We start from the raw sequence: 23,237 nt of genomic DNA, 5'->3' as shown, positions 1-23,237 counted from the left end.
CGAGGGGGTCCTGGTTCGAATCCTGTGCATTTGTGGGCTTCTTCCCAGTGTCCTCCCACAGTCCAAAAGCATGATTGACAGGTTCATTGGTCTGATGCGTGTCTCTTAATTGCCCCTAGGTGTGCATGAGAGTGAGTTTGTGGTCCTGCAACAGACCAGCGATCCGTTCAGGGGGACCCCCCCCCCCGCCTAACAGTAGCTGGGTTTGCTTCAGCGACCCCTTGACCCTGAAAGAGATTCAGTGGGTTCTAAGGATGGATGGATGGGTGGTGGAGCTGTGCTAAGTTCAAACTGGTGACAATCACAAAGTCCTCTCTGTGAAGAACCTGTGCAGCACAGCAGATTATTAGAGGGTCGGTCATCATGAACCGGTTTCGGACTCGGCAGAATTCTCTCGCTGTCGTGCAGGAAGCTTATCCGTCCGCTTTCGGAAAGCCGCCTCTGGCACGTCGATGCATCGACATCCCATCTGCTGGTAAACTCCCTGCAAGGTCAGAGATGAACCAACCGACACATCGATTATCTATCGCTTTACAGGAATTCATCAGGAGGTCCTCGGTGTGCCAGGTGGCCCCCGGGCACGCTGCACATATTAAACCGTTAAAGGGAGATGTTGGTTTGCAGATGTGTGGATCCGTGGAACCTCCAGCTCTGCTGTGCCGCCACAGCCGAGCATCAAAAATGAGACCTTATGTGCTTCCCTGCCTCTGTCTGCAGCCGCGTCGCTGCAGCGCCGGCAACTCTGATCCTCGCGCAAACATTTGCCAATCGGAGGTACGACGGATTCATGGGGCAGAATTTATTTACAGCCCCGTCCACTGCACCACAGCCAGATTAATTCAGACTGGACTCTGAAAGCTTGCTGCTGGCATTTCATCAGCCGTGTGGCTGAACTGTTGGATGTCAGCGGTGATTCCTGCAGCTGATATTCTGCGTCGGGGTGAGGTTTGTTCAGGGACCCCCCTGTCTGACTTCAGTGCGGGAGAGGGGGCAGAAACGAAGCTGCTATTTTTAGATCTGTGTTGCTGTAGCGCATGCTGGGGCTGCGGGAAGTTTACCTTTAGAATTCAAGAACCACCGCTACGCTCAGATAAGAGATGCAGCAGCCTGCAACGAGAGCATCAGCTGTCAACCCAATCTAATGATCCATACAGTGACTGACGTGCCCCCAAATCTTATGGATCTCCTCTCAACAGCTTCTATAAATATCCAGCCTCGGCCCCTGGGGGCTCACTGTGGCCCGGTCAGATAGAGCCGTGTTTGTATCAACTGCAGTTTGAATGCTGACTTGAATTCAATGCGCACACGTGAACTCGCCATCATCTTCACCTCGCTCACTCGTTATAACCGGACCTTTCCGTGTCAGCACAGCGCCTGTCGCGTGCCGTCGACGCCCCCCCCCCCCCTGACAGAGGTGTCTGACCTGCATTCTTCCTGTCAACAGAGGCGGAGCCCATCGAAGCCATCGCCAAGTTCGACTACGTCGGGCGCTCCTCTCGAGAGCTGTCCTTCAAAAAAGGCGCCTCCCTGCTGCTCTACCAGCGGGCGTCGGAGGACTGGTGGGAGGGACGGCACAACGGCATCGATGGTTTGGTGCCGCATCAGTACATCGTGGTCCAGGACATGTGAGTGATTCCTGCCTTTTTACCGCCAAGCTGGTCCGTTTCTAGGTTACGAGGAGAAAGTTTACGCGCTACGCCTCAGCTGTCCGTCTCCTGGACGTCTTTCTCAAACGGATGACCAGGGTTGGGAGGGGCACAGAGGTGACTCCGCCCACCTCAACAGCATTTCTAAAGGGACAAAGTAAAGGGAGAAGTCCAACCACCTGTCAATCAAAAATCACAACATTTCTGACATTTGAGCTCTAGTTAACTCAAATTAGTCATTCGTTAATATAATTCCAACGGCACAAAGTTGCTTTTCTTTCTTCCCTTTAATCTGTCAGAATTCATTTGAATTGTGTCAACGGTCCAAAGTTATGACAGTTCAAAGAACGTTAGCACTGGAGCTAACATTTGAGTCAAATAGAGTAAAAAAAATGTTTGTGAGCCACTTTTCTCCACATCAGAATCTGTTGGAGTTACGCTAACTGCGGTCGAAGAGTTTTGGTCGTTCACAGAGGATGTTATCTCGCCGTCATCTGTAACTGTTATATTGGACTCTATGGAGTGATATTTATGCCACCACGTTGCAAACAAAACTTTCTAAATTGCAAATTAAAATATTAAATATTTGCTTTTAATTCTTTTTTTTGTTTGTTTTGTTCAATATTTTTTATTTTGCGTTCAAATTTTTTTGGCCTTTCAAAAAATATTTTTGCGTTTGCAACACAGATGTTTTCATATGCGTTGTGACTCCTCTCACTTTTTTCTATCTTTAAATTTGTTCTCATAAGTTTAGGTTTAGTGTGACAAAAAAATATTTGAAAGCAAATATTTAATATTTTCATTTGCAACTTTTTGTTTTGTTTGCAACGTGGTGGCATAAATATCACTCCATAGAGTCTATGGAAAATTGTTAGCATCTGCAACCACCCTCTTGTGGTCGTTTGAGGAACTGCAACACTTGTGGGTAATTGTCCTTCAGTGACTTGGTTGGAACCCCGAGAGCCCAAAGCTAACAGAGGACTCAACAGTCACGTGTCATTTATAAGACCTGTTTGTGCGAATTCTCCTTTAACCCTTTATCACCGAAGCTTTGGCTCTTTGACGTAGCATAACTCGTACACTGCTTACGCGATCAACAGGCTGATTCTGACACGGACAAAGGCGGCTTTGCACTGATCTGTGCCATTTTACTGACATGAAGTTCCATGACGACACAAAGCCCCTTTCCTTCTTGACCGGATCAGCTGGAATTAAGCTGTTGTGTAAACTGTTGGAGAGTTACGGTCGTCTAAAGAATCTAAAGGCTGTAGCAAATTCATATCTGCTGAAAGATTAGTGGAGAAAAAAAACCTTTGGGACCAGATTGTTGGTGTGACTTTTCTGTCTAGTTAAATTGAGCAACCGGGCTGCCACTTAAGCTCGCCTACTACCTTCACATGGCTCCAGAGCCTTTGCTTTTTAAATGTACTTCAATCCGGAAGTCTTGTTAAATCTCATATCGTCAGCTCCACAGGAGGCTTTAAGGCCACCGGTCGGTTCCTCCTGATGACACCTCCGTGCCCCTCCACCATCGTCTCCACAGTAGATCGGATCAGTGGTCCGAGAGTTCGGGTCTAACGGAGCGGATTCTGTGCGTCGTCACACTTATTGGGTCACTGACAAAACGGCCGTTTAGACTCCCTTTTCACTCCTTCCTCCTCTTTACTCCTCCCCCCCTGCTGTCCCATCAGAGCGCCTCCATCAATAATTCACCAGGGGGAGGCGCCGCTGATGGGATGTCCTCTTAGTTAATGAAAGTGCCGGAGAATTTACAGCAGCTCAGGTCACACAGGTGCTGCGTTCTTCTGCTTCCTGTTGAGGAGAGGAAGCTGAGGAGGCGGCGTTTCCCACAACCAACATGGATGGAGGCAGATGTTTGAGAAGATGGATACGATGTTTCTGAGGAGGAGGGTCAAAGGGCAGGGATGCCCAGTTTAGCTTCGTCTGTTTAGTTTGGTTTAGTCACTGAAGTTACGTTTATTACAGTAATGAAGCCCATTGAGACGACTAGTGTTGTAATGTGGGGCTGCAGAAATAAAAGTGAATTGTTTAGGCCTGAAAGTGCTGTCAAGCAGCCATTGAAACCCATCAAAGCGTTCTGAAAGGCCGCCATGACTCATGTGACCGTCTGGACAGAGTGGGGGCGGAGCAAAAATGCTGACTGTAGGATGTAAACTCAGACGAGGGCGATTGTATAACAGAGAAAATATTGACGGATTTGCTGTCTCAGCCTCTGTTTCTGTGTCTCCACGCCGCGCTCTTCCCAGGGACGACAGCTTCTCCGACACTCTGAGTCAGAAGGCCGACAGCGAGGCCAGCAGCGGCCACGGCGGCGAGGACAAGTGCTCGGGCAAAGACGTGTGCTTGCCCTCCGATACCAGGATCGCTGACGCTTACATGGCAAGGTGGGTGTCTTCCCCCCCCTAAGAGGATCTCTAAAGACTTTATGGGAGGTTTAATCAGGTAAAAGCATGTGTTGCCCACTGGACCCCGCCTCAAACGTTTCACTGACAGGGGGTGTGGCCTTCCTCCAGACTCGGTAGTGCGGATAAATGGCGACTAAATTGTTTTTAATTTGGTTGTAGGTGGAATAAACCATTTTCTGTGGATGACGTCACGCTGGCTCACTCCTGGCCTCTCGTACAGTCGATGGTTTGATGAAGACGAGCAGAACTGGAGCAGCTGCTCTTTCTAAGCCGCAGGAAAAAAAACGATATATTTTTAATTGCCGTTAGCAAACCTCTGACTTGACCATGAGCAGCATTCACAAAACAGGAAGTCCACACGCAGGAGCTCACGATTCATGATTCGAAGAACCTTTTAAGCCCGAGTCTGGTGTCGTTTCAGCTTTTGCACTCAAACAGAAAGCTCTTAAGGATTCCAGCAAATCTGAGAGCTTTCTGTGTTTTACGACTATGCAGAAGATGGAAAGAAGGACTGAGTTCCTCTAAAAAGTTCTCTTTTACCTTTTAACTAACACGCCTAAAGCTGGAGACACCATTCTTCTGTCCTGCACACGCCCCCCCCCACACACACCTTTAAGGTGGATTATGTCTCTGAACGGGATCTGGGTTTGGTGAGAAATAACTTTAAGAGCTTCATGATGGATTTTGCTGTTTAAACTAAAGGATTTTTGTCATTTTTAGGATAAACTGCTCGGATGTTTGGTTTTGTTTTTAGGGCTCATTTTTTCATAGCAGCGCCTGACGGTGGTACCAGCCACCAGGTTCTTTGGGTCATCGGAGAATCAGAAATCTTTACCCATCTCATAAATGGAATAAAGTATTTTCCTCCATCCTCCTCCCATCACACCTCAGTGTTTCCGCTCGCCTCTCCTGCCGTTGCGTCTCCTCTACGGATGGATTTAGTGACCTTCACGCGTTTGTCTGCTTCCTGCTCCAACACATTTTATGCGGCGCCGTTCTTCCTCGCTCCTCTTCAGAGATGAAGGTGGAGGATTTAAGGTGGATGAATCCCCCGTTCTCCTCCACCTGACGAGCAGCGTCACGCCCCTGAAGTAAACCCAGAGGATTTAACTTAAGACGTTTCCCCTTCTCTCCTCCATTATCAGACTTGAATCACGCCGGCCGCTTTCAAGGTGCTTCTCAAACTTCTGGAGGTTTTTCAGCTTTGACCGATAACTTTGGTGTTCTGGTTCTGGTCGGCGGAAGCTGCAGCAAACTGGCGTCTCCTTCAGGAGATGACAGCACGTTTGTTGTTCTCTCCGTCCCAGAGGGAGGCGCACTGCTCCACCTGCAGCTGAAGACGCCTTCCTGCACCTCTTTTATCAAAAGCAGGAATTGAAGTAAACAGGATCTTCTGAAGATCATGAATGTAGGAAAGTTCTGGAACTGACTACGGTCGATCCGAAACTAATAAGGTCATTTTGTGTTTGGAATTCTTCTGATGAAAGATCCGCTCCTTCTCCATGACTGAAGCTCCTCTGATGACTCCTGCTGGTGAAAGCAGACGCTTGTGAAGATAAAGTTGTGGAGAAACGGAGAATGGAGGCTCCTGAGGTCAGAGAACGAGGGAGCGGGTTCCTCAGCGGTTCCTGTCCCGTGAGCTGGCCTGGGTTCAGGCACAGGGCAGCCCGTTGCTGAAGCAGCTGCAGCTCCTCCTCATGGACGCTGCTCCTCTGCCTCCTCCATCCTCTGCATAAATTCCAGGCCCACTCAGGCTCCTCTCCAAAGCTAATGGAGATCAGAGAGGTCTGCCAACCAAGAGGAATGAACGTTTGAGCCAAAATGATGACCGCTGATCCGAGATCTGCCTTTCATGGGTTCCTGAAAGCGTCACTAGATCTTTGAGGATGAAGATGAGCAGACGTGGAAGCTGCTGAGCTGCAGTGACGACAAAAACCCCACGGTCCCGGCGTGTGCTGCTGCATTCAGTCATGCTTTTGTTTTTTACAACAGGTCTGCCTTGAAAAAGAGTTCCTGGTTAAATAAAGTGTAACCGGTCGGATCCGTAAAAGGTCTTAAATGTCATTTTACTAAAACAAGATCCTATAAAGCATCAAATTATCTTAAATTCTGGGCGAATGGCTTTTACGTTTTTTTCTCGTCAATGCGATGAAACTCCCAGTCCCAAAAAAACGTTTCTAAGATGCGTCCCGAGGTGGTGAAGTGGTGGTAAATCGCTCAGCTAGCTAACTGGCTCATGTTTAGCACTGTAATGATCAATTGTAAATGCATTTAGAAGTACTTTCAGGGTCACTGTGGAACTAGAACTGGAATTTTACTGAATCTTTACCTAAGCTGTTGAATGTTGTGTTTTAATGAGGTTTGTGGAATTATTTATTAGTTTTAATAGTGTTTTGGGGTTTTTATTTCTCCCGTTCCTCTAGCATAATACAATAATTCCATTTCAAACAGACTTTGAAATGAATCATTTTAGGTTTTGGGGGTTAAATGTGGCATTTGTTCAACAGAACTGTCAAACTTTATGGCCCCGTAAAAGCATTTTAGAGCCAGACATGGGAAAGAGGAACTACAATAACAAATATTGTTGATTTAATCTGTTTTATAAGTGGAGTTTCTTAACTTGGTTGCCTGCAATGACGTTTTCATTCCAGCAGGAGTCAGTATTGAGTGACACAGTGTCGACACAGTTTGGGGAATGTGTCGAAACGCTTCACGAGGCCTCATCTGCCCATCACTAAAGACACGGCACGCATTGATTTACAATGTCAACAGCCAATCAGAGCGCAGAAGAAGAAAAAGAGAATGCTGTGAGACTGAAAAAGGGGAACCGAGATAAAGTTGTGACCGCTGTAGTTTAAAAGCCCAATGCAGGGTTTGTTAAATGTATTTCACTTGAAAAAAACAGAACACTTATCTTTCCTAAAGTTAAACTTTCTGAGATATATTTAGAGAACTGACAGAAAAAGAGAACGAGCTGCATTTGTTTCTCACCTTCCTTTCCTTTCTGTCTGACAATCTGCTGAGGCTGACACAAACACAGTACCGGTTCTGCAGAACCTGGTTCTGTTGATCTGAAAAAGCTCTTCAGCTTCTCAAACTCCCACCCGTTCCTGTGTTTCCAAAAACCCCATGAGTTCAGACATAAACTCCTTGCATTTCAAAGGTTTTTCATGTTTTATATCCGCCTGTTTTTTTGTGTCACAGGCACAGAAAAAGGTCAGAGCCGCCCTCCCGGCGGCCCCCCGCCCGCCCCAGCGACGTCCACTGCACGGTGCACGTCTCCCAGCAGAGCCACGGCGGGACCCCAGAAATGGGCTCGCCCATCCTGGGCCACTTCAGCCCGAGGGACGCGCTGCGCGGCCGGGGCCACCTCCCCGTGGACAGCCCCGAGCGGCGGCACCGCCTCGGCCACAGCAGCCTCACCAACATCAGCCGCCACGAGTCCCTGAAGAAGTCGGAGAGCCCGCCCATCCGCCGCTCCACCTCCTCGGGCCAATACCCCGGCTTTACCGACGCCCACCTCCTCCACCACCACCACCACCACCACGGGGGGAAGGCGCTGGACCCGGAGACCATCGCACAGGTCAGCGCGGGACGAGCGGCGACCCGACCGCAGCTCCCTCCACCATCAAAGCCCTGCCCCGCCCTGTAAACACATAGTCAGTCCCCGTCTTTTGCTGCTGCTGTGTCTGTGCGCCGAAACACGCTGAAGGCGGGTTCCTCAGGCAGACGGCGAGCAAAGGCCGGGGTCACGGAGAGCCTCGTGTGAAACATCCCAAAACGGAGAAGGCGGTTAGCCGCTGTTCTGAGGGGAGCTTCAGCTGGTCTGCAGGAGTCAGAACATCTGAAGCTGTGCCAGTCTGCCTGTCCGCCTCCAGGGAGCATGCTCAGACGAACACCGCCCTTCCTCTCTGCATCCTCCTCTGCCTCACACACGATTAGTTTGAACCCGTTCAACGCATGTCTGTGCTGTTTAGAGCAGGGGTCTGCAGCCACAAGCAGCGCTTTGAGGGAAGAAAAATAACATTCAAACTGACTAAGTTAGCAGTGATTTCATTCAGAGCTTCTGTTTGGCTGAGAAGAAACATTTTTACACCCAACAGATTCAGAGGCTTTGAGGTTCCTTTGATCTTCTCTGATCACTTCACTTATTTTAGGATCTATGCTGCTCAACCAGGTTTATTAGCTGTACTTGTTGAATTCTACATATACTATTTCTATTTAACCAGTAAAAGTCATGTTCAGGTTAACATCAGTAGTAAATAGGACAAAGGATGACAGGCCACCAAAGTAGACCTAAAGAAATAACCAGAGAAAAGACGGTTTTGGACTTTGATTGTTTAAAACTTTGCATCCTATGAGGCATAAGCTTCAAACGAGCCTCTGTCAAAAGAAAAAAGATCACATTTAGAGAAAAGGTTTTTTCTCTGAACATTTCTGTTTTTGTTTGCCCCCCCCCCCTAAAAAAGAAATCTCACGTTCATATATTTTAGAAGTAAAACTGAGACAAATGCAGAGCAGAACCAACAGAGGGTGGTTTGGATCAAAAAGGCCCAAAATTTTGTCTTAGAAGTTGCAGCCCCCTGTTCTAGACATCATCTTGATGTTTCTAATCGTCTTTAACTTCCTTTTTTAGTCTTTTTATTCCATGTTTTCAGTCTCCGCCTCTTCTCGCCTGCTCCCGCTGTAACGCGGTCCCTCTGTGTCCCGCAGGACATCGAGGAAACCATGAACACGGCTCTGAACGAGCTGCGTGAGCTGGAGCGCCAGAGCTCCGCCAAGCACGCCCCCGACGTGGTGCTGGACACCCTGGAGCAGAGGCAGACCTCTGGCGGCGGCGGCGGCCCCACGCCGGCCAGCTCCAGAGAGTCCCTGAGCCCAATCCACAGCGTCACGCTGAGGGCGGCCGTCAACACGGAACCGCCCGTCCGGAGAAACGCCAGCGACCCCGTGAGCACCTTCAAGCCGGCCGTCGCACCGCGCATGGGGGTGCAGCTCAAACCCCCCACTTTGAGGCCCAAACCCATGGTCCTGCCTAAAAGCAGCCCGGCGCCGCAGCCTCCCGCCGCTCCGGCTCAGGACCCCCTGGACAAGTCCTGCACCATGTAACTCTGGAGGCAAGAGCGCATCTCCTCAAACTACCAGCAGGGGGCAGTCAGGTCCTACAAATGTCAAACTGAACTTTTGACAATCCTGTGGATTTCTGTACAGAAGCAGGAGGACTAACCAGATTGAAGACTTTTTGTAGTTACCATGTAGAAGAATTAGTCTGAAACACATTTATGTTTTTAAAAGCTTGGCGTCGGTCTGTCTAGCATGTTTATTTTTTTATTCAAACGGAAAATGAAAAAAACTTCCTGGAGTGTTTTTAGGCTTCACCTGCTTTAGCAGACAGACTTTGATGAACTGAACGTCTCCTGGTTTACCGGCTAATCCCTCTTTGGTTGGAGTGGAACAGGTCCAACTTTCAACAGGTAAATGGTGCTGCGAGGACCCAGAGCGTCTGAGGAACTGTCCTCGGCGAGCTATTTATTGACGGGACTCATCGGTGAAGCTTTTCCTTCCATAAAACCTGGAGGAACGCCCTCTGAGACAAAAACCGTCTTCACAGGTCATTTGGATTTGCATTTAAAGACAAACAACAACAGGATGAAACCACTATTTTGTTGTGAACGCCGAGCATGTCGACGCCCCCCTTGAATTCCTGCAGCTTTAGCGGATGGCGTGTGTTCCGTGTGCGTTTGCATCTGTCGGACATGTGAAAGATGAGATCATCTTCACGTCTGCAACCACCGGCTTCCAAGCATAGAAACCCTGTGACGTAAAGACTGTGGAAGCTCCGCCTACCGCCATGCTCACGACGCCCCTCCCACTCCGCCACGCCTACAGGAAGACAGCAGCGTTGAACCCGCCTGTTTTCAGTCCGCCGCTTGCGTGTGCGTGTCCACGTGTCCCAGAAAACATTTGAAGATGGAGAATCCTCAGAAGGTTCTCCTGGAGGCGTGGCGTCCGTGGCAGATCTTTCTAACAGCAGGTCTACGATTGATGCGTTTTGTGTAGATTCATCTAAATGTGTGTTACTAACTGCGTTATTTTTTTATCCTGTGTATTGGGAGGTTAGACGTCAGAGACATCCACAGGTTTAGAGCAGTCGTAGAAGAGGTCGTGGCCTTTGTCCCCATCCAACGTCGGCGGTAGGACGCGGCGGCGGCGGCGCCGTCTGCAGCTTTAAACTAACCTGTGGTGTTGTGTACGTCTGTAGTGTGTTCCTGTGAAAGTGCCTTTGCTGAACTTCCTGGGGCGTTTTCATGACAAACCTTTCCATGACTGAAGAGGAAACCGCGTTTTCTGCAGATGCCTGTACATACGGTGACAGCGTCATGTTTCTTTAAATAAAACAGGTAGTTCTTCCATCCTGGGGGAGTTTTTTTTTGTTGCTTCATCATTCGGTCCCGCAGCAGCAGACCGGGATGTGCGTTCATTCTCCTTCTCCTTCTCTCAGCCATAATTTCACCAGCGCCACAAATTCAAAAACTCAGGAAAAGTTGACACACGCCTGGTAGCCGGTGAAAATGGATTCTGGGCAGCCCCCCCCTTCCACAAAATGATGACATCACAGACAGAGGAACCGTCAAACAAAATCGCCGTCTCTTATGGGGATGAAAGAAAATGGTCAAAAATCCATCAAATTATACCAGAAACACACGTCTGGGATATTCAAAGGGAGTTTTAAAATTATTATGGGATGGCCAAAGAACCTACAATGTTGTGGCAGAGGGTGAATTTTGGGGAAAAAGAAAAGCTTTGTTCAAGCGATTTTAATGAAATTTCACTAACTTCACCAAGTTAAATCTACGGCCACAACCAAAGATTCATTGACCTTTGACCTCAGTAAGATCACGCCATCTTGAATTAAAAATAAAATAAAATCCCTTTTAGGATCTTCTAGGTATTTCAAACTATCGCCTTCTAACTCCTGGAGCATCGCTGGCCGAATGTTGGTTTTGAAGTTTGAATGGTGTTAGCTCGCAAAAGGGGCGTTTCCCTGCTGCTTTGGTGGAGGTTTACCGCATGAATCGTCGGCTCATCGATATAACACATGATATGATCGTAATAGGAACAGAAAAACCCCTGTTGTCCAGGAAATCCACAAATGTTCTTTTGCCGATCCTTCTAAAAACGACATTGACCTGTTCGTCACCATCAGGGGACCCAAAAATAAAGTGGTTCCTATTGAGGTAAAACCAATACTTTGATTTAGAAACATATTCCACATCTTCCTGGATGTGACGAACGTGACCTGGAGGTCACATCCAGTCCTGTTACCTGTGAAGCAACAGGCTCAGGAACGCCACGCTTCTGCTAAAGTTCACATTTCATATAACCATATTAAACACAATCTGTTTCATTTTAAAGATTATATTTTTAGGGATGAAATGTAAATACAAACTGCAGACAAGCATCTTGAAGATGCTCCTAAAAACAAGACACCAAAGCAGATATTTTTGTTTTCTCCTTTTCTTTCTGTTCTCTTCTTTTATTAAAAGTGACGTTCAGGGATTCTTGGGAGCTTCATTGGGGTTTTCCTGACAGTCGTGTCCGGCATCTGCTGCGGCCTTCAGGGGGTCTCCTGGTTTGATCCACTCTGTGGTCCAGGTCTTCAGAGTCCTCTAAACCCAAAGAAAGACCACATTATTCCACAAAGACCACTTTATCACATTTTATGTCATCTCGGACAGGAAAAAAGTGGGATCCAATCAGACATGAACAAACGTGGACGACTGCTGGGTACTGAAAATGTTAAAGGATGATGAAAGCAAAAACGGATCCAATCTGAAAAATGACATCTATGGACCAGAATACCTGCTGACAGGTGCTTTTGAAAGACTGAGCATCAATAAAGAAGTCATTAGTTTCCTCTTTTTGTCATAATTTTAGATAACTCCAAAAATGCTGTTGTTACTCTCTGATGTCCCATGAATAGTTTTTTTTGCTACTGTTACCAGTTGTGTTAATTTAGTGACCATGGTTAGTCTTTTTTTTCTCAAACTTTATTTGTTTTATGTAGAAAATGTACAGAATCTCCATCAAATTATAGATAATAGTTAAAGTAAAGGTACGTTTGCACAATCTTCTTAAAAAGAAAATTCAATAAAAGAGCTGAAAACAACAACAAACAGAACCAAAAAAATAAAAACACAAAACCGCACCAACCCTCTCCATCAAAGCTTTAGAAAATATAATACGTTTCAACACCATGGTGGGTTTTCCTGTCATTAAAGCAGACCAGAACCAGGACCTCCACCAGGTAACAGAACTGAAAACGTTCTGATGAGAACTTCCATGAACGTCCATGACATCTAGGTAAATAACGTCTAGCCGCGCCCCGGACGCAGCCAGAGCGTCAAGAACCAGAGTTCTCCATCGGCTGTTAGAACTGCAGAAGCTGAGAACCTTTGAGGGGCTCAGAGGAACCGAACCCCGGAAGACTGGAAGCAAAAGCTGCTTTTACTGGCAGGACCAAGCGGATGTTTACCTCTGCGACTGCGACCTTCCTATCGGTGGAGTGAACAGCGGCCTGCAGCTTCCTGAGTTTGGCCTTGGCCCGCATGTATTCTGAGACATCAGGAACCTGGAAATCCTCCAGCTGACGGCGCAGGCGTTGCTGCTGAGCCTCCGCCCTCAATCGCTCCTGAGAAGAGAGGAGGTGCAGAGCCACTAACCCAGACAAACCCAGAGGAAGGTCTCTTACAGCCGGACTGACGTTCTCGGCGTGCTGCGTCTTTTCTTCCAAGTGCGCCAGCATCTGGGTCCTTTTCAGAATGAGGCTGTCCAGCTCTGAGGACTCGGCGGTCGAGCGCCGCACCTTCCCCTGCACAGGACACCAGCCGTGAAGGCACAGGCGCGCCACGCAGCCACACCTGAGATGCTCCGCCTCATCATGTCACCATGTGTGAGCAGATGTCCCGTTGTCCTTGACGACATCTCCTCTTCATCTCCGTGATGTTTGTCTTCACCGCCGCTTCTTCTTGGTCCAGAAGAGGAACCTGGAGTGGAGATCAGCACAGGTGGGTGTTCAGCATCCCAGAGCAGACGTTTGACAGCTCAGCTGGTTCATCTTCAACCTCCAAGTCGGCTTTTTCGTGTCTCTCCTTCTTCTGCTTTAGCTGCTGCAGAAGGTTCTTCACTTTCAGCCTCAGTGCCACGTTCTTCTGGTTCAGCGTCTCCAGTTTGGTCACCTGTTTCAGGTTAATGTACAAAGTTAAAACATTTTATGAATGCGGTAAAAACCACAGCGACAGGGTTTATTTTAATGAATGATCCTGTTTAATTCCAGTTAATTAGCTGATCTCTTCTTTAAAATGTTGACAGAGGTTTGAAATCCTTCCTGCTGTTGATGATTGAAGGCTAAGTTTTACCTTTGAGCCGTCTTGAATGCAGCACACCAGCCTTTCTGCATCCGTCCTTTCCCGCCGGCTGCTCCCCATGAAGCTGACTAAGTTGCGTTCAAACTGGCTCCTGGACTTCCTGATCTCCGCTTGGCGTACATCTGCTTCCATCCAGGAGGCCTGGAACGCAAAAGCAACAGCTGCTGCGTGAACAGGAGCCAGAGGTTAGCTGGCGGGTCACGTCCTGACCTTCCTGCCGTCGATGATCCGGTCAAACTTCTGCTTCAGCTTCTCTTTTTCTTGTTGCGTCTCTTTTACTTCCTGCTGAGCGATGTGGAGTTTTTGTCTGAGGGTCAGCATCTGTAAGGAATGGGATTTAGTTTACCGTTTAAAGACCCACTCTGATGAAAACTGGGTTTTTAACGTGTTCATGGAGCATTTTCTGTCATGATGGAGGACACGGATAAAGAAAATTAAGATTAAAATGGCATTTCTGAGTATTTCTTCGTTCAAATCTATGTGAATCAGGAGCGGACGAAAAAATGCAGAAACTATCTCCTAGAAAAAGGTTTTTTTTTTTTTAAATTTCGGCTAAAAGCGGCGTAATAATGATTAAAGACGACTTTGAAAACAGATCAAAAAAGAAACAGGAAATAAGTTGCTCTGCAGCTACAGACTAACAAGAACAATCAAGAAAAACAAATCTGCAGTTTTGAGTCCTAAAAAAACGAATAAATCCGGTTTGAGAGTTTGCAGAGGTCACAACGGACCGACAACAACCATCAAATGGGTCATGATGGTCGGTCAGGACCGCCATCAAAAAGCCTCTCACCCCATCAGCCGTCAGACGCCGCGCTCCTCCAGTCTGGAGCTCCGGCTGCTGCTGCTCCTGGGGCTCCAGCAGCTCCTGGGGATCCCGGCGCTCCATGAAGCGCTCAAACATGTCGCTCTCCCCCCGAAGAATCGCATTTGAAACTCTGTGGGACGTTTTAGCACAGGCGTGTACGAGGTTGACAGAAACAAACACTTTATTTCACTTTTATTGACTTGTAGGATATAAGCCTCTGGCATCTCGTTTTCAATGGGGGGGGGGGGGCACTTTTTTATTTCAAAATAAACGTTACAGTAGTATATTCTTTATTTACAAGCATTTCTCACTGATTGTTGTTTCTTGGCAACAACCCATATAGGGATGGAAGCTCATAATGTTAAAGTCATCAAATGAGCATAAATATGGTATAAAGTTGGTAAAAATTTCTGAAATCGCAGAAAAGGACATTTTTTAAATCACAGTCTTTAAATAAACGAAACGTTTTTACCGTAGCTGTTGAATCTGCTCGTGAATTAATGTCGTTGTCCCGTTTCTTTCCATGGTCTTCGCTTCCTGCGGTTGCTAAGGTGAAATAACCTGCCGGTTTGGTTGCTATGGACGTCCGTCTACGTCATGACGTAAACAGCGTCCTAACGTAAACAATCAGAACGGATTGCTTTTATATTTAAGTGACATGTGTTAAAATTGTGTTTTTTTAACCAACTCCAAAGTTATATATTTGTCACTAAAGATATTTATCGTAACTTTTTTAAAGTGGGCGGGGCTTCAGTTGAGGTGGTCACCTTTCTCATCAGTTTAGGTTTCGTTTTAGTTTCTGCTCTGCAGACCTCACAGCTGATGCTCCGCTGACACCGGGGACCGTTTCCTTCACGATGACGTCAGACATCACCGCGGCGGTCGTGAAGCTCCTGAGCGACCACCACGGCAGTCTGGACCTCCAGCGGCTGGAGCAACAGCTCCGCCGCCGCGCGGGCTCCTTCCCCGCGTCCGAGCTGCGCGCCGCGCTGACGGACGAGGCTGTGGTCGCCGTCCGGGAGGGCAGGCGGCCCGCGGGCCGCGGCCAGCTGGTGGGCCCCGACAGCCTGCTGGTCCTGAAGACCCCGCTGCGGCTGTGCCAGGCGAAGAGCGGCGCGTGCGCGGGCGCGCGCTGCGAGCGCCTGCACCTGTGCAAGTATTTCGTTTCCGGGAACTGCTCGTTCGGGTGAGTTTCGCTCTGCAGGTTCTTTGACCCAGAGTTCCGGTCCGGTTCGGTTCGATTCGATTGAGTCAACAGTTTCCTTCCAGAGAAAAACACAGAAAAGCTTTAAAGTTTTTTTTTTTTCTTTTTAAAGCTTTGAAGTTTCAAGTTTTCATTTCTGAAGAAGTGTCGTCATGTGGGCGTGGCTTCCAAATGAGTTTCGGAACCATTTTCTGGAACGATTTAGCTTTTAAATAAATAAAAAACCCTCAGTCCTTACATTTCATACTTCAGTTCAGTTTGGGTGTATCAGAATAGAAAAGAATATTCCGTTTAGTTTTATCAATTTAGTTTTTTTAGGTACATTTTTTTATTCATAAATGTCGTTTTATGACAAATAAGCACAACTTTTGTGTTTCAAAAACGATCTCCTGCTTTTCTTTTTATAAATCCCTTTAAAAAATACAAAAAAGAAAGCTATAAATCTCTTTAACTGTTTCTTGGATTATCTGGATGAGTTTTTTATTTTTAATAGATTTAGTTTATTGCTTCTTTTAGTTTGCTTTTATATGTCTATCTAGAATCTTCACAGAGTTTCCAATTCATAAGATTGAATGTCTTATTTATTTTAATAACTTATAACTATACTTTATTATATTATTTATATTGTTTTCATTTACTGCTTTGACTTTGTTCTAGTTTTCTGTTTGTAAAATCCTTTACTGCCTTCTGTTTTTGGATTTGAATGTTCCAAAAATGCTCTGTAATTTTGAATTCTGTCAATTAAAAAAGAAAGAAGAAGAAACTACTGTCGCCATGGATACGATGACTCAGGAAGCACTGGAGGGGGGTGCATTTTCCATGTGTGACGTCACAGCTCCATTGTTTTGTTTTTTTGCAGTCAGTGTTGTGAACAGAGAAAGACACAGTTTCACTTCATCTGCTTCTCCTCTACACCCCCCTCCTTCTCTTTGCTCCTCCTCTTGACCTCCGACCTCAGTCAGCATCCTTTTGATTTCATGCCCCCTCCTCCCCGCAAATTGATGACGTCACTGCAGGAGAAAGCTTGCGGCCAATATGTCTTTTGAGGCCAAAATCCACAAAAGGCATGTCGGGGAGATCCAAAGGAAGTTTTGAAATTATTATGGGATGGCCACAGGATCTACGTACAACTTGATGGACAGTTTGCGGCAACGTGCAAAAATTTAGCAAGTTTACACATTTATGTACAAAATGGGAAAAGAAAACTTTTGTTCAGTCGATCGTCACAAAATTCCACACGCCACCACGCTAAGTCTACAACCCAAGTTTTGTTGACCTTTGACTTTGGGAAGAGTCCCCCCCCATCTCGGATTTTCCTTAAAAAATCCCTTTTAGTACCTTCTAGAAATGTAAACTCCTCCTAGGGATGTTGTCGACCACAGGAAGTGGAGGCGGGATTTAGCCCATTTAGGGAGGCGGTAGGCCCCGCCCTGCTGAGAGTTTGCATTTCCATTTGAATTTTGACCCACAAAGAGCACAATGCTACGCAAATGTAAAGGGACCAAAACCGCACAGCGTTTTACAATGAATGCTATGGATTTTAAGGAACTTTAAAATGAATCTAAAGCAAACCATTTATTGAAATGCTGGTTTTAATACTGTATAGTAAATTTCCAAATGCATTTTCAATTCAATTATGACAAAAAAAACATGCTAATTTGAAATGCAATTGATTTAATTATTTATTTTTTAACAATTGTCATATTGAAATGCAAATTTGAATACTGAATCGCATATCCCTTTGAATTATGACTCCAAACAACTTGAATCGGCCTCTGCACACCTGTGGATTGGACCCCAGGTGTGGTGGAGCAGACGGGCGATTCAAACTCCAGGTCCAGATGTCTCTGGCCTACATTCAGCTGATTACCTGCACCAGGCGTGTTGTTCCCCATAAAGAGCAGAGGTGGTTTGATAAGAAGCAAAGCCTCCAGGACTGGAGTTTGACAGCCACTCATGTAAACCTGCAGGGAGGAGCTCCTTCAAGAACCAGAGTTTGGTTTTTAACGGAGAACGCGCTTTCCTTTCCAGGCACTCGTGCAAAAACTCGCACAGCCTGGCCTCTCCACACAACGCTGTGCTGCTGCAGAGATTCGGTCTGGAGGAACTGAGTCAGAAACAGCTGTTCCAGCTGCTGCTGCAGAACGACCCTTTCCTGCTTCCTGAGGTAGGTGTCACGACCTCGAAGGGACGCAGAGGAAGTCGCCGCCGCCGCTTCGTGACGCCAATATCGTCCTCGCTGCAGGTGTGCTCCCATTACAACATGGGCGACGGTCCCTTCGGCAACTGCAACTTCACCACCTCCTGCACGAAGCTGCACGTCTGCAGGCACCACCTCCAGGGGGACTGCCGGTTCGGCGGCTCCTGCAAAAGAGCTCACGTCCTGGACCAGCACGGACTGAAGCTGCTCCAAGGGTTGAGTCCGGAGAACACTCAGAACCTTCACCGCATCTACAGGAACAAATTCATCATCCTGAACCAGCAGAGTGCTGGAGTCGCAGGGAGTCTCTCCTGTAAGTGCAGACGTTACTGCTTTCACATCGCCATGGCGACGCACGTCCAAAAAGTCTACGTAAACCCGTGTATGTGACCGTCTCGAGCTTCTGCGTCTAAAACCTTTTAAAGGGTCTCTATCCTGCTTTTCTTAAGCCTTTCAGAGTAAACTATATCCATAGATATGATCATATATGACCTTTGACACACTAAAGACAATTTTTGATGAATTATCAGTTATTTTCTCAGCTCATTTTCCTGAGCCCAAGTTAAACGACTTGAATTCTGAGGCTCCGCCTTTCTCCCCGTGTGGGTACCGCCCATTTCATGACATCACCAACCCCACGTCCCCCTCATGTTTGAGCCCCTCCCACTTCAGGCCGGGCCTGACGGCAGGACTCCCCAGGGCGGCGTTGCTGAGCAACAACGCTTTTTTTTAACAAACTTTCATTTGATGTGAAGTTATTTAGTGTTTTATGCTCAGAGCTTTTGTTTTACTGAACGCTGCGTCTCCTGCAGCGTCTGCACCGAGGAAGATCAGCATCTCCGAGTCCACTCACAAGCCTCCTCAAACCCCCCCTGAACCCCCAACCACTCCTCCAAAGGCCGCGACCGATGCTGAGGGCAACGAGATCTGCCTCTTCTTTCTCTGCAGACACTGCAGCTTCAAAGGTACCGTGGCCGTCGGGCGAGCGGAGGCGTCCGAAAACGCCGCCGCCGGCCCACTCTAACCTATAACGAACCCCCCAACAGAGAGGTGTGCCCGGGTCCACTGGCACCTGCCGTACCGGTGGCAGCATTTAGCCGGCGATGGCGTGACGTGGAAGGACATAGAAAACATGGAGGAGGTGGAGAAGGCCTACTGTGACCCGGCTCAGGACAACAGCTGCACGGATCGACCATCCGCCCTGAGCTTCTTCAGACTCATGAGGTGCACAGAGATCCCCCTCCCCACCTAATGTCACTCAGAATTATTCTATGCAGTTGTTAAACATCCACACACGTATTGATTCAAATCTAAACGAGAAAAGGTCACCAAACGTTCCCAAATTGAAAAAACAGGAATAAAAGCAGAAGTTGGTGATCCTGAAAAGATCAAAAATGATCCTAAAAGCACGTTGGGGCTGTTTCTGCTCTTAGTCCTGCATCAGAGGAGCACGTCGACTTCCTAACCATGACCTTCAGAGGCGCTCCGGTCCGGCGTCTGTCCACCGCCTCCTGCGTGTCGAAGCCCCCCCACTTCATTCTGACGACGCAGTGGCTTTGGTACTGGAAGGACGAGCGCGGCGCCTGGGCGGAGTACGGGAAGGTGAGTTCAGAGGGAGCCACAGATTCAAGTCAAACTCCATTTATGGAGCTCTTTTCATACATTTGTAGTTTTCAACCTAAAATCCAAAAGACCCCCCCCCCACACACACACACTCATATTCCCAGAGGGTGCTATGACAGTACCCCCTCCCCAATAAAAGCAGTAGGCCAGACCCAGGAGATCCCACTGAGGAGGCCTGATCCCTGGTGTGGAGGAAAAAATGGAAAAGGAATAAAAACAGATTAATAACCAGATCAACCATCATGGACGAGTTTAACCACGGAGAGGGAATTAAACAGATAAACAAATGTAAATTTACTAATTTCCTTAACCCGCTGTGTCCCTTTACCTGTTTACCTGGGGTTACCTGTCCCAGCTACTGTTGGGTGAAGGCGGGTAGAGATGAACAAATCAATAATAATGTGAAAACCAAATGCATAGAATCCTTCATTTCAGCTAAAAGCAGGTTAAAAGGTTCAAAGGCAGATCTCCTTTGACGACACACTGATGAAAATCCTGTTTTAGGAGTTTTTATCCGGTTCTTGTAGAATTTTTCTGATAATGGAGGACATTTAGAAACCAAATTCATCCTAAAATGACATTTCTGTGTGTCTGTTTATTCAAATAGTAGTAAATCAGAAGCAGAGGAAATACTATGTTTGAAAAAGGTCGTATTTGTGACATAGAAAATACTCTGGGCGGGGCCAAAGTCTTCCTGCTCCGCCCCATTGTGAGCAAGCGTTATAAAAACTGGAGCAGAAATAAATAGAAAATGAAAACGCTGCCTGATCCAGCAGCTCTTCTGCTCTGGGCTTTGTGTCCTCCAGGGCGCCAACGGCGCCGGGATCACTTCTCAAACCCTGGAGAAAATGTACCTGGCCGACAGAGAGACGGCGGTTCCCTTCACCGCCGGAAAGTTCCAGTACGTTCTCCACTTTGAAGAGGAGAAACGGATGCACCAGCAGAACCTGAAGAGCCAAACCCAGAGAGACGTGAGGAGGAGGCCTCGCTTCGTGTCCGCTCATGACGTGGAAACGATGCGCAGCAGGTAAAAGGGGGCGTTTCCGCTTACAGATGAGCGCTGCAGCATTTTGGCCTCTCTGATTCCATCGTCTGCATTTAGCGGCTCCTCAAGCATGTCCTGCCCCTCCTTGGCTGAAAATCTGCCCTCACACTGGGACAAAAGTGCCCTCCCTGACTTTGGGTTTAAGGTATTCAAAAACCCGCCTGTCGTTTCATTTGACGTTTAATTCCATAAAAAAATGGTGTCTGCTTGTTTTTTTGACCCGTTTCTCTCATTTCTGACGTCGTTCAGCTTGTGACCCTCACCAGTTCAGCCCAGGACTACGTTAATATTGAGAAACTATTCAGAACCACCATGTCCACCAGTACCATAAAGAGCATCCAGCGGGTCCAGAACCCTTCTCTCTGGAAAGTCTTTCAGTGGTAAAAGGCTGCAAAGTTTTCATGAAAACTGAGCTGACGGGGTTCAAACGTCAATCCGGCGTCGGTCCGGACGTCTCCTCACCTCCGTCTGTTTTCGGTTTCAGGCAGAAGGAGCAGATGCAGGGGAGGAACGGAGGGAAGCCGGTGGACCAGCGGTACCTGTTCCACGGCACGGACCGGACCCTGATCCAAGCTATTTGCGAGCAGAACTTTGACTGGAGGGTTTGTGGCGTCCACGGAACGGCCTACGGCAAAGGTACAGCCCGAGAAACCCGTCGGCAAAGTCGCCCATTTCCTCAGAAACCTTTAAAGTACGGCTCTGATCGTCTGCTGATCCCTGTTCAAAGTTTCCGGTGGTCTTTCGGCTGTTTTTGGCCCAAATCCACAAATTTGTGTCGTTTTCTAGGACATAGTTTCTGCAGAGCGGCAGAAAATTCACCTCAGATTTATGGGCGGGGCCATTGGAACAGAGTAACCCCACCACCCATTCCCGTCCCCGTTGCCAACAGCTCTATGTTTAGCCGTCCAGTTTAGATCCAGATTCCAGCCCAGAAGAGGAAAACAAAAGACGTTCGTGGATCTGTTGGTCTGACGGTGGATGCATCAGAGAGGGGCGGAGCATGGAGCTTCTGGCCCCGCCCAGCGTATTTCTACGTCACATCTTTCTCAAACGACCCTTTTTCCGTCTGCTCCTGATTCACAGCGAATGGAATTCTCAGAAATAGCGACTCGTCGCATTTCGGGCAGACACTCTGCAGAATTACAGGTTACTCCACTAGGGCGGGTCAGTCTTTTAACTCACCTGCTTAGCGTCCTTTTTAAGTCAGGTGTACAATTGTTCATTCTCTCTTACCTTCAGCGCTCATTCTTAGCCCCTCCCTCCTCCCCGGTTTCCACCTGTGGGCTCCGTTACGGGGGTTTTTGTTACCCGAAAGTGTAAGGAAAAAGAATTATCTCAAGGAATTGAACGGAGCCTTATGCCAAACCGAAGTTGTGAATCAAATTGTGAATGCCAACCAAAAGATGTGAAAATCTAAAGATGTTGTGAAATAAATATTCTTCTGCAAGAGTTGTCTGACTGAAATGCCATTTTAATCCTGAATTTCTTTATGTGTGTCCTCCAGCATCAGACAGATGTCCCATGATTATCAGGGGGGGGTCTTTAAAATCCCTCGTCTTTGTCTTTCAGGGAGCTACTTTGCCAGAGACGCCTCCTTCTCCAACAGATACGCCAAGGCCGGAGGCGGCTTGACCAAGGTGATGTTCGTGGCTCTGGTCCTGGTGGGGGAATACACTCAAGGACAGGGCAGCTACGTCCGGCCCCCGCCCAAGAGGGGCAGCGGAGATCTGTATGACAGCTGCGTGGACCGTGAGAGAGACCCCACCATCTTTGTTGTGTTTGAAAAGCAGCAGATCTATCCAGAGTACATCATCAAGTACGTATAGAGGAAACTGGTTTGGATTTTTTAAGGAGGGGGGGGGGCTCTGACTTTGAATGGTGATAAGGGAGAGATCTCCTAAAAAAACAAACACGTGAACTTTAACCTCGGTGTGAAGCGTTTCAGAGCAAAGAGTTCGTCTGCACCGCTTTACCCTCTGATTTCTACGTCACATCAACCAGCTTCACCCTAAACTCTGACTTCTTTCCTGAAGTTGGGCTTTAATTGGTTTAGATTTAACGGTTTGTTCTGTGGGACTTCACTGTTGGAGGTACTTAATTTGTTTCTTCTCCTTCTGAAACCTTTTTTTGTTTAGTGGCAGAAGGCTCTCGTTGTAAAAGATGCCGTTTTTGGGTCATAATTCACATAAACATGAACGTCTGAATTCTGATCTAAAAGTAAACAAACTGCAAAGACAAGAAATGTCATAAAAACAAGAATTGATTGCAGGTCATTAGCATTAAAACACCAAAAATAGAGGATTTGTTTTTGTTTGTTTGTTTGTTTTTAGAGATTCTTTGTTCAAATAATGTAGAATATAATATTTTATCTTTTAAAGTTAAATTGATCCATCTGGAGAGATTTGTTGCAAAAGTTGACACACATTTAATAAAATATTTTAAAAAAAAAGACTAGTTGCATCCTTTGAAGTTCAGTCTAAAGCAGCTATAAATACATTCCTACATAATTCCTACTTGGAGGAAGATTTATGAGAATTAAAACCACTTTTTACACCAAAAAGTTCAAACGTGTTGATGTAATGTTGCTGTTTTATGACGTTTGTCACACATGATGTTACATGAAAACCCAAATGAGAAAGATTTTCCTTCAAATTGTTCAGAAATGTTTGATCCCAAAAACCAAATGAAGCTGATGGGATCGTCTGCTGGACGCATGAATGAAGAGCTGGAGGAAGAAGACGTGAACTTTGACCTGATGGGAGCCGCTTCTCAGAGGACAAATGAACGTGGGGTTTGTTACCGGAGCAAATCCATCAACCAACAAACGTCCCAGCTAGAACTGGAAATGCTCGCTTCA

The 23,237-nt window shown here is 47.1% G+C and overlaps 3 protein-coding genes across 8 annotated transcripts in view; 2 read left to right on the top strand and 1 right to left on the bottom strand.

The window, feature by feature from the left end:
- The window catches only part of LOC101163409 (SLIT-ROBO Rho GTPase-activating protein 1), a 73,377-nt gene extending 62,890 nt beyond the window's left edge, over positions 1-10,487 (top strand). For 2 of the 4 annotated variants that reach the window (XM_023956101.1, XM_023956102.1), the window contains exons 19-22: positions 1,445-1,625; positions 3,914-4,051; positions 7,277-7,655; positions 8,786-10,487. In XM_023956101.1, coding sequence (XP_023811869.1) covers positions 1,445-1,625; positions 3,914-4,051; positions 7,277-7,655; positions 8,786-9,181 — 1,094 coding nt within the window. In that variant the 3' untranslated portion in view covers positions 9,182-10,487. Of the gene's footprint in view, positions 1-1,444; positions 1,626-3,913; positions 4,052-7,276; positions 7,732-8,785 lie in introns of all 4 variants that reach the window. The other 2 variants (XM_023956103.1, XM_023956104.1) reach the window with 2 other exon arrangements.
- Positions 10,488-11,574: 1,087 nt separating this feature from the next.
- Positions 11,575-15,190, bottom strand: ccdc113 (coiled-coil domain containing 113). 2 transcript variants are annotated; one of them, XM_023956108.1, is made up of 10 exons: positions 15,076-15,190; positions 14,781-14,922; positions 14,294-14,438; positions 13,711-13,821; positions 13,492-13,641; positions 13,198-13,311; positions 13,021-13,119; positions 12,837-12,944; positions 12,609-12,764; positions 11,575-11,742 (listed from the first exon to the last, which is right to left on the bottom strand). In XM_023956108.1, the coding sequence occupies exons 2-10, from the start codon at positions 14,831-14,833 to the stop codon at positions 11,626-11,628; spliced, it is 1,053 nt and encodes a 350-aa protein (XP_023811876.1). In that variant the 5' UTR covers positions 14,834-14,922; positions 15,076-15,190; the 3' UTR covers positions 11,575-11,625. The 2 variants fall into 2 exon arrangements, with proteins under 2 accessions (XP_023811876.1, XP_023811877.1); XM_023956109.1 differs by lacking the exon at positions 15,076-15,190 and having other exon boundaries at positions 14,781-15,068.
- On the top strand, positions 15,138-23,217 carry parp12 (poly(ADP-ribose) polymerase family member 12). 2 transcript variants are annotated; one of them, XM_023956106.1, is made up of 12 exons: positions 15,138-15,494; positions 17,544-17,679; positions 17,758-18,025; positions 18,525-18,677; positions 18,759-18,936; positions 19,146-19,314; positions 20,142-20,362; positions 20,438-20,525; positions 20,630-20,760; positions 20,865-21,016; positions 21,950-22,196; positions 23,041-23,217. In XM_023956106.1, exons 1-12 carry the CDS (start codon positions 15,166-15,168, stop codon positions 23,048-23,050), a joined length of 2,082 nt encoding a protein of 693 aa, XP_023811874.1. In that variant the 5' UTR covers positions 15,138-15,165; the 3' UTR covers positions 23,051-23,217. The 2 variants fall into 2 exon arrangements, with proteins under 2 accessions (XP_023811874.1, XP_023811873.1); XM_023956105.1 differs by lacking the exon at positions 23,041-23,217 and having other exon boundaries at positions 21,950-22,818.
- Positions 23,218-23,237: the final 20 nt, after the last annotated feature.

The sequence above is a fragment of the Oryzias latipes genome, chromosome 6 (assembly GCF_002234675.1).
Source record: "Oryzias latipes chromosome 6, ASM223467v1".
Lineage (NCBI taxonomy): Eukaryota > Metazoa > Chordata > Actinopteri > Beloniformes > Adrianichthyidae > Oryzias > Oryzias latipes.
Note: the sequence above shows the minus strand (reverse complement) of the source record. Positions and strands in the feature narration are given on the sequence as shown.

Excerpts from the sequence above, each read along its gene's own strand:
- ccdc113 (XM_023956108.1), bottom strand. The coding sequence starts at position 14,833 with ATGGAAAGAAACGGGACAACGACATTAATTCACGAGCAGATTCAACAG. Across the intron at positions 14,439-14,780 it reads GAGCAGATTCAACAGCTACG|AGTTTCAAATGCGATTCTTC; the intron begins GTAAAAACGTTT and ends AACGTCCCACAG. Across the intron at positions 12,945-13,020 it reads GGGACATCTGCTCACACATG|GGGAAGGTGCGGCGCTCGAC; the intron begins GTGACATGATGA and ends TGTCCTGTGCAG.
- parp12 (XM_023956106.1), top strand. The coding sequence starts at position 15,166 with ATGACGTCAGACATCACCGCGGCGGTCGTGAAGCTCCTGAGCGACCAC. Across the intron at positions 15,495-17,543 it reads TCCGGGAACTGCTCGTTCGG|GCACTCGTGCAAAAACTCGC; the intron begins GTGAGTTTCGCT and ends TTTCCTTTCCAG. Across the intron at positions 17,680-17,757 it reads ACCCTTTCCTGCTTCCTGAG|GTGTGCTCCCATTACAACAT; the intron begins GTAGGTGTCACG and ends TCCTCGCTGCAG.